The sequence below is a fragment of the Vespa mandarinia genome, chromosome 5, assembly GCF_050613455.1.
Source record: "Vespa mandarinia isolate Hongniang chromosome 5, ASM5061345v1, whole genome shotgun sequence".
In the NCBI taxonomy this organism is placed as follows: domain Eukaryota; kingdom Metazoa; phylum Arthropoda; class Insecta; order Hymenoptera; family Vespidae; genus Vespa; species Vespa mandarinia.
Window position 1 is genome coordinate 3,899,185 of NC_140814.1, and position 13,316 is coordinate 3,912,500.

At 29.0% G+C, this 13,316-nt stretch overlaps 3 protein-coding genes across 17 annotated transcripts in view; 1 reads left to right on the forward strand and 2 right to left on the reverse strand.

Annotated features, from left to right (window-relative positions):
- The first annotated feature begins 1 nt into the window (after position 1).
- PIG-S (phosphatidylinositol glycan anchor biosynthesis class S) lies at positions 2-13,008 on the forward strand. Of its 3 annotated transcripts, none has more exons than XM_085657235.1 (10): positions 2-76; positions 371-429; positions 8,685-8,915; positions 9,186-9,383; positions 9,460-9,678; positions 9,770-9,958; positions 10,049-10,187; positions 10,271-10,418; positions 10,485-10,831; positions 10,904-11,144. In XM_085657235.1, exons 2-10 carry the CDS (start codon positions 384-386, stop codon positions 11,070-11,072), a joined length of 1,686 nt encoding a protein of 561 aa, XP_085513361.1. In that variant the 5' UTR covers positions 2-76; positions 371-383; the 3' UTR covers positions 11,073-11,144. The 3 variants fall into 3 exon arrangements, with proteins under 3 accessions (XP_085513361.1, XP_085513362.1, XP_085513360.1); XM_085657236.1 differs by adding an exon at positions 12,871-13,008 and having other exon boundaries at positions 23-429; positions 10,904-11,009; XM_085657234.1 differs by having other exon boundaries at positions 23-429.
- Positions 756-7,967, reverse strand: LOC146872996 (protein I'm not dead yet). 8 transcript variants are annotated; one of them, XM_085657230.1, is made up of 11 exons: positions 5,069-5,498; positions 4,933-4,973; positions 4,438-4,526; positions 3,736-3,794; positions 3,554-3,671; positions 2,766-3,037; positions 2,559-2,673; positions 2,232-2,494; positions 1,817-2,146; positions 1,309-1,687; positions 756-1,235 (listed from the first exon to the last, which is right to left on the reverse strand). In XM_085657230.1, exons 4-11 carry the CDS (start codon positions 3,783-3,785, stop codon positions 969-971), a joined length of 1,794 nt encoding a protein of 597 aa, XP_085513356.1. In that variant the 5' UTR covers positions 3,786-3,794; positions 4,438-4,526; positions 4,933-4,973; positions 5,069-5,498; the 3' UTR covers positions 756-968. The 8 variants fall into 8 exon arrangements, with proteins under 8 accessions (XP_085513356.1, XP_085513354.1, XP_085513353.1 ...); XM_085657233.1 differs by lacking the exon at positions 4,438-4,526 and having other exon boundaries at positions 758-1,235; positions 1,309-1,406; positions 1,479-1,687; ... (1 more) ...; positions 2,436-2,494; positions 4,933-5,341; XM_085657228.1 differs by having other exon boundaries at positions 4,933-5,498.
- The window catches only part of LOC118441851 (uncharacterized), a 6,057-nt gene continuing 5,033 nt past the window's right edge, over positions 12,293-13,316 (reverse strand). For 5 of the 6 annotated variants that reach the window (XM_085657239.1, XM_085657238.1, XM_035866820.2 and 2 more), the window contains 3 exons: positions 13,162-13,267; positions 12,860-13,088; positions 12,294-12,771 (listed from right to left, as the gene is read on the reverse strand). In XM_085657239.1, the coding sequence (XP_085513365.1) occupies positions 12,631-12,771; positions 12,860-13,088; positions 13,162-13,267 (476 nt within the window). In that variant the 3' untranslated portion in view covers positions 12,294-12,630. Of the gene's footprint in view, positions 12,772-12,859; positions 13,089-13,161; positions 13,268-13,316 lie in introns of all 6 variants that reach the window. The other variant, XM_085657241.1, reaches the window with a different exon arrangement.

The window sequence follows — 13,316 nt, forward strand, 5'->3', positions numbered from 1 at the left end:
GTGCTTACTTCACATGGTACGTACATATAGAACATGTATGTAGAAGTGATGTATATTATTCGCGATGAAATTTGTGGTAAGATAGTAAATGACAGTAAATTGAAGTAATAAATGTTGATTTTTGTATAATATTATTAATTGGATTATTTTGCAATGTCATATCAATTTAAACATTTTTTTATTGTCTCATAAATTCATAATTTAAGAATTTTACATAGTAAAGGTTAGGTTTATTATATTCTAATGTGCTTTACTAATGTTTCAAATTTATTCATCGCGTCAGTGTATTTGTATAATATTTTAAACGTTTTAAATTGTGTCAGTGAAAAAAAAAAAAATAAAATGAAGAACTTTATAAATTTGTAATTAGCAACGCATTGAAAATGGAAGAACCAATCGCAACTGTCGACTATGATTCCAGTAAAGATGGTAAGAGATATATACTATTGTTAATTTAACAATTTTACATTGTTAAATTAAATATTATAATGGATTAAGTTGCTTATCAATGTTTATTTATTATTGTTCGATTACATTTTTATTCTAGCTATCGTATAAATGTTTGTAAAAATATATATATATATATATTTTATATATATTATATATACACAATTATAAGTGCTTATTAAATATCGATATAATAAACAAATATATTTGTTATTTTTAATACAGACATTTAAACATTTTAATATTTTTATAAAAAATAAATCGTATCTATATTTATCTTATTTTTTATTTTGATATGATAATATGAAGATTCTAGTCGGCTTATTAAGTTAAGCTTCTGTAATACCATTTCACGATGTTCTTTTTTATAAAGTAACTATAATGTAATATTATTTTATTTCTTCTTTTTCTTTCTTTTTCTTTTTTTTCTAGATAATTATATTATATAGAAATTTTCATATATAATTTAATTTAGTCTTTAAAAAAAGTTTAATATGAATAATACTAAATAAAAAGCAAATCTACATTGTTTTATTCTGCGAAGCCCATGTTGGAAATTCATGTAAATTAAATACATATGTACCCCAAGTACAAAATCCTCCTATAGTTATAATGAGTGTTATAATAGTTGGACCTATCCCAGCAATTATAAAATCTTTTGTTCTTATATGTCCTGCTGCACTGGCAATGGCATTGGGTGGTGTACCTACTGGTAAATGAAATGAGAATGAACAACATATAGTTGCTGGAAGCATAAGATACAAAGGATGTATTTGTAGTGCCACACACTAAAACAATATAGAAAAATAATTAATAATAATGTTTTTTTAACCTTATTAAATTTATTACAATCTTACTTACCATTTCTGCTAATACTGGTAATATGATATTTGCAACAGCAACATTTGCAGTGAGCTCAGTTGCAGTTTCTGCAAATATACAAACAATAGCCAATATTGCTATTGGATGTATAGAATTCAATCCTGTTAATAAATTTCCAAGGATTTCTGATAATCTAGATAATTTACTACCAGCTGATATAGCAAAACCTCCACCAAGCACCAGTATCAAACTCCAGTGCATTTTTTGATGTATCGTCTGCCATGTTATCATACCAGGCGACGGTTTTTTAGGACGTTTATTCGGATCCTTATCAAAGGCATGTAGAAAATCAAGTTTTGCTGGAAGTATGAAAAATAAGATCGTCAAACACGTAGCCGCCGTTGAATCCTTGACTGGCCTGCAAAATAAAGCTAGAGTAATTTCGTAAGATGTCAGGAAATCAGTCCATCGTTATATTAAATACTTTAAACGTTATTTATGCTATTTGTAAAGGACTGATACAATAGCAATAAGAAATTATACTTACAAATTCGTGATGTAAGATGGCCAGCCTTTCATGAATCCAGGACTTCTAAAGAACCAAAGTAGTACAACAGTTATAAACATAACTCCAACTACAGATTCATGCCACGAAATCGGTCCGAGTTCCTTGTATCTTTTTTGTATCACTTCTGTAGCAACACGTTCTCCTTGGGAACCAATATCAATCGCTCTAGCATCTTTGCTTTTTGGCCTGAATAGACCCATGTACATCACTTGTAGCCATAGCCAGGACAGAAGGCCCATCAGTAACATTGGTGGTACAGAATAAAGCATCCAAGAGGCAAAACTTATACTTGGACTATTCGGAAAACGTCTGAGAAAGATGAAATATAAATGTATTCTAGAAGTCCAAAGATATGATTAAGAAAATTACAATTATTAAAGTTTAAAATACTTACGTTTCGAAAAATCCTTTCAAAGTTAAATTTGTTCCGCTTCCTACTATCGTACCAATACCACCAAGACTTGAACCATAAGCTGCCACCAAATAATAAACCATTGTACTATGTGTCGGTCTTTTTGAACTATAATAAAATTCAATATATAAAGATAGATTATTAAATATATATGAAGAAGAAATATATAAATAATGTTTTACATACATAGGTGAAATCGCCATTTCAGTTTCATTCTCTTGAATGAACATATTACCAAGTCCTTGCTGTAATATATCGGACGTTTCAATTAAATTCAAATAATCTAAAAAGTCAATGAACGTTACTTACTGCTTCAAGTTCTAAGAGTACCGTCTCCATAATCGGTATCATCATCGTTGTAGCAGCGGTATTAGAAACCCACATAGAAATGAACATCGTCACGAAAAAGAGGCCCAAAGTCAACCTGAAAAATGTATTATCATTGATAATATCCTCATAACTGTAAATGTAACTGTAGACGATACTGACGATGTCTAATGAAAGACATAGTGTCACCTTCTATGACTGCAACCAATTATTTTTATGATCAAGAGAGCAATGCGCATATGTAGACCAGAGTTTTCAATAACAACGGCGATAACCAAGCTACCAAGAAACATCATTGTAGTATCATTCATATAACAAAGGCAAGTTTCATTGGTGCTCATAATACCCATTAGAGGATAAAATACCACGGGTATGAGACCTGTGATGGGCAATGGTAGAGCCTCTGTTACCCAAAACATTGCCATCAAAGCAACTACGTATAAACATCGCATGGCCAATACCTATAATAGTTAAAAATAATTATTATTACATTTGATACTTATGATATTATAAATCGTGAATCATTATAGAATTTTTACATTTTCCCGTAAAAATTATTTTTACAAATTCTCGTAATCAATCTTTCTCGATATCAATCATAATTCGTTACGCAAATTGAAATTTTAACTATCGATTAGATTATTCATAATTTTTATAAAATATTTGTACCCGATTACATAATATTTGACGATGATTTTTCTATTCCGTATCTTATCTATTTCGTATCTTACCTTTATAAGATAACAATCTACTTATCTATTATCTAACTTAATCTATTTTAATTAAGGCTATATGTAATTTGGTTAATTTTATAATGACTATGATAAACGATATGTATAGTAAAACTTTATTAGTCATTTAGTTATATTCTCTTCGCGCTTTACATATATTTCTTATTTTACATCAATTTTTTATTTATTTATTTATTTATTTATTTATTTTTTATTTAATTAAATTGTACAAACAATATTACGAACCTCTTCAGTTTTTATAAATACTAATGGCAATAGAATCAATGGCCATAGTACAATTATAAAAGATTTCCAATATATTGCTACAAATCGTATAAGAAGATTACCCAAATGTGGCTCTTTCCTAAAATGTTTATAATGTTAATAATGCGATACATTATTCATCGTTTACATTAATTACTACTTACTCTCTAGCCGCCGTGACGGTAATTTCTGGTTCCATTGCAATCGTATTCATAATGTTTTACTAAAATAATTTAACAATATTTAACAATAATTTCAAACTCATTGATATGAAATAACAATCATTAATAAATGAATGATAAATTTTTTCATTTCACAAAATAATAACATTGTATAAGTATCATCGTGTATGTAAATAAATAAAACTAAAATGATGATCAATGTCAAAATTATGCAATTGAACTAAAATTATTAAGTACGCGATAATGAATGATTACAGGAATTATAAACAATAACGTAATATGACATTAATAGGTTTTTGCGTCTTACATTTTTATCGGTCATTAAATAAAAAAGATCGAATAAAGCGATTTTGATTACTTTTTTTGTAAGGACAATTTCTTAATAGAAAATAGAAAAAAAGATGTGGACGCACGATAATTATAAAAGAATATTTGTATAATTAAAATCTATGAAATCATTAGGAAGTTAAATTTAAGATTAGAAATACATAAAAAAAAAAAAAAATATTTTGACGATGAAAAATAAATATGTTTCGTAAGACAGACAGAGCCGAAAGATAAAATTATTAATCTTTTATAGGTTCAAAACGATTTACACGTTTTTAGTTACATAGTAAAAGACACGTATAAACGCAATATAATGTAATAGACAAGTGCAATATAATAGATATAAACAGAGAATACGATGTATTGTTGTTGAGCATTCTTGAAAGTGCAAAGGGTTAAATTCTCATCTTCTGCGGTATTACATGCACGTATATTCTACATGTATCCTGCAAAACGAATTAAACGTTTTATGTTGGTGAACCAAAAATAGATTAGAACTCTTGTTTTAGTGTTTTGTTTTTCTTTGGTTAAGAAATATTACCAAGAGAAGCTTAACAAAGATCATTTGGGACAAGAAATAAGTTCTAAGATAAAATGCTATTATTTTTATTCGATAAGATGGATCGTCCGACTTTCATTGTTATAATAATGATTCTAATAAGATTGAAAATAACATTAATTGCGTTATAAATTTTTCTCATATAAAGACAGAAAATAGAGAAGAGAAGGAATAACTTATGAGGGGGGAGGGAGGGAGGGAGGGAGGGAGGGGCAGAAAAAAAACCATTTTTAGGATATAACGATAAACAGAAAAAAGATTTGCACCGTATGATTAACATGTAACACACTCACTGATATTAGTATTCGAAGGAAAATCCTTTGGATCTTCGATTCTTCTTGCAGAAAAAGGAAAAAATAATATCAGCACACAGTTATAACTCGTAAGGAATGCATCTCTATGAAGGAAATTACGTTGGATGAAACTTACATGAAAACGATTATAACAGTGAGAATCGATATATATCAAAACCGGTAATACGAATTTTAACTATATCTCAATATTAATCATGAACGATTGATTTCTTTTTTACGATAGGAAGAGCGAACACTTTAAGTAAACATTTACAATGAATGAAAAAAAGACGATTGAGATGATAGAACGTTAACTTTCCATTCGTTGGAAGCATACTGGTCAACGTGAAGCAAAGGCACCAGAGTTAAACGAGCAATTCAAGTATCACCCCTCTTCCTCTCTCTTAACTCGTTCTCCTGTTTTCTTTTTCTCCTCTTTTCTCCCGCTTTATCTTTCTCTTTTTCTCTCTCTCTCTCTCTCTCTTTTTCTTTCTCTTTCTCTCTCACTCTCTCTTTTTCTTTTTCTCTTTTACTCTTTCTTTACCAAAGAGACAATGAAAACCATTGACAGACAGCTGTTGATCTTAAGTTTCTTTCGGCCTAAGGATTTTTATCGATAAGCATAGTCATCCTTTTCAAGGTAAAGGACGAAAAAAAAAGAAATACCGGCTACAGAGAGGGGGAGGGTAATATATCATTCCAGAACATAGTGGGAAAACCCTCTATTTTTGCTGAACAATGAAATGAGACCGGTTGTCTCATATTATATTACATTGAAGGTTTTATGGGCAATATTTTTTTCTTTACTTTTGTTATCTGACGAAAGAAAGTTCGAAAGAAAATTTTTTTTTATAATGTTCCAATACATTAATTTCTTCCTTCTAGGTAGGAAAATAAAAAGAAAAAGAAAAGAGGATAATCTTTCCTTCGTACGTTTGGATCTTTTTTTTTTTTTTTTTTTTTTTTTTTTTTTTAAATATACGATATATATTAATTTTTTTCATTTTCATAGAAATTTGAAAAAAAATTTGAAAAAAAAATTTTGAAAAAAAAATAAAAAACTCGTGATCACAAATAATTGTAATTTCTTATAATTTTAGTTTTTACCATTATTAACTTCTATCAGTTTGAAAAAGACTCGGCTAAAACCGTAAAACATTCAACGTTTATGTTCAATCTTATTAATCGTTTCAAATATTACTTATATATTTCTGCTACGTGAATAAAGTCACTTATTCACCATTTTAAAGATATTTTGCTTCATTTAGTTGGAAAACTTTCGTCAAATTCGTTGAGATAAATATTTCTTCTAAATCTCTTCTTCTTTTCGTAATAATTTTGAAATGAACGTATATAATGTAATCGTATCAATACTAATTTGTTATCATTTAATTTAAAGTAATATTCAAAATTCAAAAATTATAAAAAAGAAACTGATATCACCCACAAGAATTTTATTATTATTCACTAATTGTTCAAAAGTATTATTGATCGTTAATGACATTGTCATTGATCAATTTATCTTTTGGACCAACTAAGCAAATACTAATTCATTATTGACTTTGCAGTTAAAATCTATCGAACTGTTAAAAAAGATATAAAAAAAAAAATTAAATTTCTTCACATTTAAATGCTGACAAAATAATATGCTAATAAAATAATGATAATGAATGTTCAAGGGAAGAAGTTATTATTTCATTCTTAATGAAAAATTATTTAAAAACAATTGTTGATGACGAAGTTTATAAAATAAACGATACCTTGACGAGATCTTGACGTTAGGCTATTTTTAATGAATAAAATTATTCGCGTCTTCGATGTGTTAATGAACTCAGTAATATATGAACGCGCGTGAACTTTGCGATCGCATTCATTATCGTTACGTGTTCGAATTATACATCGGAAGTCCTCGTTCGATCGATTCAAGTTATTCTTTCCATTATTCATTTCACGTGCCATGTAAGAAAATAACACGTCATTGAGGTAGCAGGTCATTCGTAAAATACGATGAAGGATCGACTATAGTATTTTTATATTATCAATCTCATTCAGTATATTATTTCTCTTTCTCTCTCTCCCTCTCTCTCTCTTTTTTCTACGTACATCTATATATTTATAATATTGGAAAAAAAAAAATAAATTATACCGCATATTGTAACTTAAAGTATAAAGATAGGAGAATAGATTACTTGGATGAATTTTTTTTTTTTCTTGGAATAACTTTACATATCTATACACTTTCGTGTATGCACATAATTTGAGTTGTCTGTTCAGACATTTGACTTTCAATCTCCTGACAATAACAAAGATGAATATTCCTATCAAATCTTTCATCCATATGAATCTGTTACTTTTTAAAATATACGGTATAACGTGCAATCATAAAAGAAAGACAGGTCTATATTCATGTGGGATTATATTAAATTATCATTCTACATTGTCTGATTAACGATGGAAATCGTATGCTCTTACATAATATACATATAAACAAGGAATAGCACACATAAAAGATTGAACGTAAAATAAATTATATTTAATTTCCAAATTTACTATTTCATTTTTCAAATTAAGATCAAAACGAATGAAGTTTCAAATTTAATCTAATTATTAATTATATATTTGCGAACACAATATTATTTTTTTCTTTAAATAATTAGTCAATAAGAAGTGTGAATTATAATTCATACTTTTATTACATGTATTCTTATCTCTTCGCATACAAACATTATTATCACACAATGACACTTTACTGTAGGATAAATATAAAGGGATAACATATGATAGATAAAGAGGGAGACATTCAAATGTCGTAGGTGTATCTTTGTATGAATGATGAAACTCCGTTTTAATGTAAAATTTTGCTAAAGACAACGTGCTTTATTGTACGTTTATTTAATGATCATCCAATGTGAAATAAAAAGATTTCAGATTTTATTAATGCAACTCATCGAGATGTTATCTGTTAATATTAGGAACTAATCACTCGTTTAGTTAAAATAGACAGATACTAGCATACCTTTTTCCTTGAACGATCAATCAATTATATTTTTAATAGAGATGAAATAATCCATTCTTCGTAGCCGTATAAATATAAATTTAAAGATAATTTTCTTTCAATGGATGAACACGTTTTAGGATGATATCACTATCCTGTATAAAGAGTAAATATAAAAAAGCTATAACATGCAAATGATTTATTTGTACATCTCTATTTATTTTTAAAGTGCACAGTAACATTGTTGTTTTTCAAATATAAGAAAGAAATTATTCGGAGCATCTTTTTATATTAATTAAAAATTGAATCAGGAAGAAGTGACACTGCTACTGTACAAGTTCGACTAATACACTTAACTAACGTCATACTTCGTATCGTGCCAGAATACTTGCAACCGATTTGGACCTAGTTCAATTCACTTTGAAGGTTGTCGTGGCGAATAAGAAACACTTGTTGTTTCTTGCCAAGGCCATGGTGAACGATGTAAAACAAATAAAATAAAACAATTGTAATATCGTTTATTGATAAAAACGCGATCATGTCGTATTATCTCACAAAATCTTGGCTATGTAAAATCCAATTTCTTGTTGCGATAAGTTTTACGCCATACAAATGGAAAAGTTGTATGCATAAAAATTATACATATGTTTATCGTTCTATGTCTCATTTATTATTTTGATGTTCGATCGATATTGTAATGATCGATGTAACGATTTGAATATCATGTTTTAATTATATGTTACGATTTTTTTTACAGAAAAATATAGAGTATATGCCAGCATATCCTTCGCGGTAATACTCTTAGGAATTGGTGTTCCATTATGGTGGTACATGACAACTGTACCACGGGTGGCACTTCCCTATTTTGGAATCGATGAATTATCAAATTTGGAAATTAAAATCAAAACGAAGATTATTGTTGCTGCTCTCACCGATGAAAGAGCAATTACATTAACTGAAGAAATAAGAAGAACATTCGAAGCCAGTGGTATTTGTATAACATATTTAGATATTTTTAGAATTCATTTATTATCAGGGTTCTTGTTAGTCGAAACTAACTTCCTATTAAAATACGTGAGTAGAATGATCTTTTGATCTCTTTATAGATATGTTCTTTACATTGACCTCTTTTAATGTATGACACAAGTGTTGAATTTCGTGTATAGAATTTAAAGAAACATTTATGGATAACATACATAATACATTGTTTGATTAGTTTTTTCATTGTCCTTTCGATCATGTTACTCCACCATTTCAGAGATTTACGATTTGGAAGTTATATATCAAGTGGTATCTAGCAATCTTTTGGCATTAGCTTTCGCCCATCACGAGTCGGAAAAAATCGCTTCTACCTTCGATTTGGATGTAGGCAATCTTTTGCTTTTAGAATCTCCAAATCTAAATGATGCCGTACTCGTTGGCTCTAAAAGGACTATATACTTCTCTATCGAGACAAGTAATATCTTATCTTTAACAATAATTTTGTATTTCACAATGAGTACACAATGTTACAATGATCAAAATCTTTTCAGGCAATGAAAAATTGGTACAAGTGCTATCCGAATGGATCCTTCGTGAGAAATCGTTAAATCTTACTAAAAATGCGCTTACAAATCCTACAGATTACAGTCTTGACGAAGAAAATAGACGGAGATTTCCTGCTAGTTCAGCTTATGATGTTTTAATAACTATAGTGAATCCCGATCCTGAAACACTAAAAGTCAATTGGGATCTTCGGACAATGACCGAGGGTATATATTATTATTGTATATTATATAATCATTCACATAGACGATTATTATATATAGCATGTGTTCATAAATAAATGTCTATTTTATTTAGAGTACATAGAGCCATTCCTCGATCAATTGTCGATGGTAAGCAATTTTTCGGTGAAGTCACAGTGGTTATATTTATTACCACTAGGCGTTAATCCAATACGTGTTCCCGACAGTAGCTCGCAGGGTAGACATTATGGTCTGGTGGAAGATGTTTTACCACATATTGTAACACCATTAGAAAAAAAATTAGGTAAAACTTTCGATGAATCATTAAAAGAAATATCCGAGTAATTCTCTGTATTTCTTTATAAAAAGAAAAACATCAATTTTCTAATTCTAGCATCTCAAGTGAGTCTTCATCCGTGCATAAATTTTGTAGCATACATAGTTCCATGTGATAATGCTCCTTTATACATTTATACGCGTAATGGTCACAAATCAACGATTGATAGTGGCGTTGAAGCATTTTTATCTCCAAGGTATATAAGTTTTACAAAAGCGATATATTGTTCTTTCTCTTCTCTGTATATATTAATATAAATTATATATATATATATATTAGATGGGGTGGTGTTGTGCTCACTAATCCTTCATTTGAAGCATGCGAAGCTGCAGCACGTGGTAAAGCTACTACCATTATTCCCGACGAAGCCACTATCATCGGGACGTTTCTTGCACAACTAAGATTGCTTTTAGGCATTCCAGAAATGGTAATTCATTTGAAAATACAAACAATTGTCAATTAACCGATAAAAATATTTCATTTATAATTTCAGAAGCCTATAAGCAGTGTAACCGTAGTACCACTGGTTGGATTGAAATCACGTGATTGGGAAGTAGATGCTTTGCTGCGAGTTCGTGCCATGGAACAGTTAACTTCTGCTAAGTTAACATTGCAATCATTAGCTCAACTTCTCACAGAGATCAACCGTATCGTTATTACAGATGTTGTAGGAAATAGAATAAAAGTTGCGTTAGATTTGGTGGAACGTTCTGCTGAACTCCTTAGACATGGTGATCTTATGAATGGTTTTATCCTCAGTAAAGATGCATTTATTACTGCCGAAGAAGCTTTTTCCGATCCAACTTTGTTAGCACTTCTTTATTTTCCAGAAGATCAAAAGTAAGCTATTCTTTTTTTTTTTAACTCTCTTTTACAACAAATTTTTATTTAAATTTTAATATCTTATTTCAGATATGCTGTATATACACCTTTATTTTTACCGGCAATGATTCCTGTCTTGTTGTCTCTTAAAACTATATTACAATATTACAGAGGTGGAAAAACCGATGCGAAAAAGGTAACTACTCAAAATAAAACGAACAAAGATTCGACGAAAGTAAGAGATGAGAAAGTACAGTGATATAAATTATTTAATATATTGAGATCTACGAGCAATTTTTATTTGAAATAAAGTAAAAGTTGAAGGGGTTCTTCTTTTTTTTTTCCAAAATAGTAATAGAAATAATTTTTTTTTTTATTTTGGTCACATATGCATATATATATATATATATATATATATATATATATATATATATATATATATATATATGTGTGTGTGTGTGTGTGTGTGTGTGTGTGTGTGTGTGTGTGTGTGTGTGTGTGTGTGTGTGTGTTCAGAGATAATTTTACTGTTCATTATAAATTTCTGTTCGTTATAAAAGCTTTACACTTTCGGTCTTTACACATTTCAAAGAAAAATGTCAGGAAAGCGTAAAAATAATTTTCTTTAATAAAGAGAAAAAAAAGAAAAAAAAGAATGCGTGATATTATGAAAATACTTCCAAAAGAGGAGTATAATAAATGACTTCTGTATTGAGCCATTTGCAATGTCTATTTGTAAATAAGGTCTCTGAGCTTCAAACAATTTGAAAGTTACAAATAAGTAATTACACTCTTTTTTTTTTCTTTCATACATAAAAATTCTAGTTGCCTATAATTTTCATTTTGCTAATTATGACAAATGAAACTTTTCGTATGTCATAATATAAGAAGATATGCTACCATGTGTACATATATATTTATTCACGTACACGATGGAGATTTACACTCAACTCGAGCAAACATACCATCCTCCCATACAATCTTTTCATCAAATTTGAGATTAATTATCATTAGATCGTTAGAAATAACTAATAGTCTATGTACACGTATATCAAATCAATCCTCAACCAGTTACCACAAGATTACAAAAACTTGCAAGTTAAATTACTATAAAAAATGTGTCCATCTACCATAGGAGATTATTTGCATCGCCATTTATACAAAAAAAAAGAAAGTCATTTCGTGAAGCAAAAAACGTATAAAATAAAATTATTAGCTGCACTCTTTTACTTTCACTAATGTTTCTACAAAATAAAAATAAAAAAAAAGAAAAAAAAAAAAAGAAAAAAAAAAGAAAAGAAAAGAAATACAACAGTGAATGTATTTGAAATAAAATATAAAATTGTAATTAAAAAATATATTTTCTATCAAAAAATAAAATATATAATAAATATTAATTTTGAACTTCTTAAACACAGCAACATAAACATTTCTTCCATTTCTTTTGCTTTGCTGTATGAAACAAAAAATATTTTTTAATTGTAAAAATCTCATGATCCTATAGTAGTGCGCACAGTATATTATTCTATATTAGTCAATAGTAAAAGTGTAAGAAAAAAAAAATCATATCTTTATACGAAAAACAATCGCGCTATATAATGAGATATTAACAATATCTTATCTTGAAATGTCAGTAATAATAATATAAGTTTTAGTTAATATTTGTAGAAACAAGAATGATAAACAATTTGTATTGCCTCCACCCATTGTCCCGTAAATCTCAAATGGTAGTTGGACATCGTAGAATAAAAATAAATTAATCGTCGAATCTATGATCTCATTCGTACGAAAAAATAGAAAAAAGAAGAGGAGTTAAGTCAACAGGGACTTTGAACTAGCTGTATCGCATGTTGCAGTGCATCAGCGATATTCTGAAAAACAGGTACACCTTCGCGCTTTGCATAGTCCGACAGGTACATCCTTCCCCGATTATAGTCTTTCGTGGCTTGTTCGGTTAACTAAATTTTTATCAGAATATAATATATTTAAAAATTTTTAATGCAATAAAAGAAATATTACGATAACTCTAAATAATAATGATCTCACCTTTTCACCAGAAATAATGCAACCCTCGGGGAGAATTTGAACACACAGGACAAGCTTAGCACGTATTCCAATCAAGTGAGCTGCTAATGCCATTATAGCAATGCCACGAGAGTGCTGCGGTACAATTAATAGGATTAACCGCGAATTTTTCATCCTTTGTAATTCGTGTGGCAATACCCTTACGTTGTACTCATTCAGGCTTGGTCGATATAGAGTCAAACCCATAGACCTTAAAAATGTGTTAATTATAAGGAAGCCGCGAATACTCTAACAAAAATATTCATGAGATTGTTAATGCTCACTCAATCAATGGAGCTGCAGAAGATTCTAACCAAAACAGATCTTTACTGACCACTCCAACATACAGGTCTCTCTTCTCAGACTCTGGTATTAAGGAGTTAGTCCAATCTAAAAAGTTTGTGTACACGTACATTTATAAATATATGTACTTTCTTTC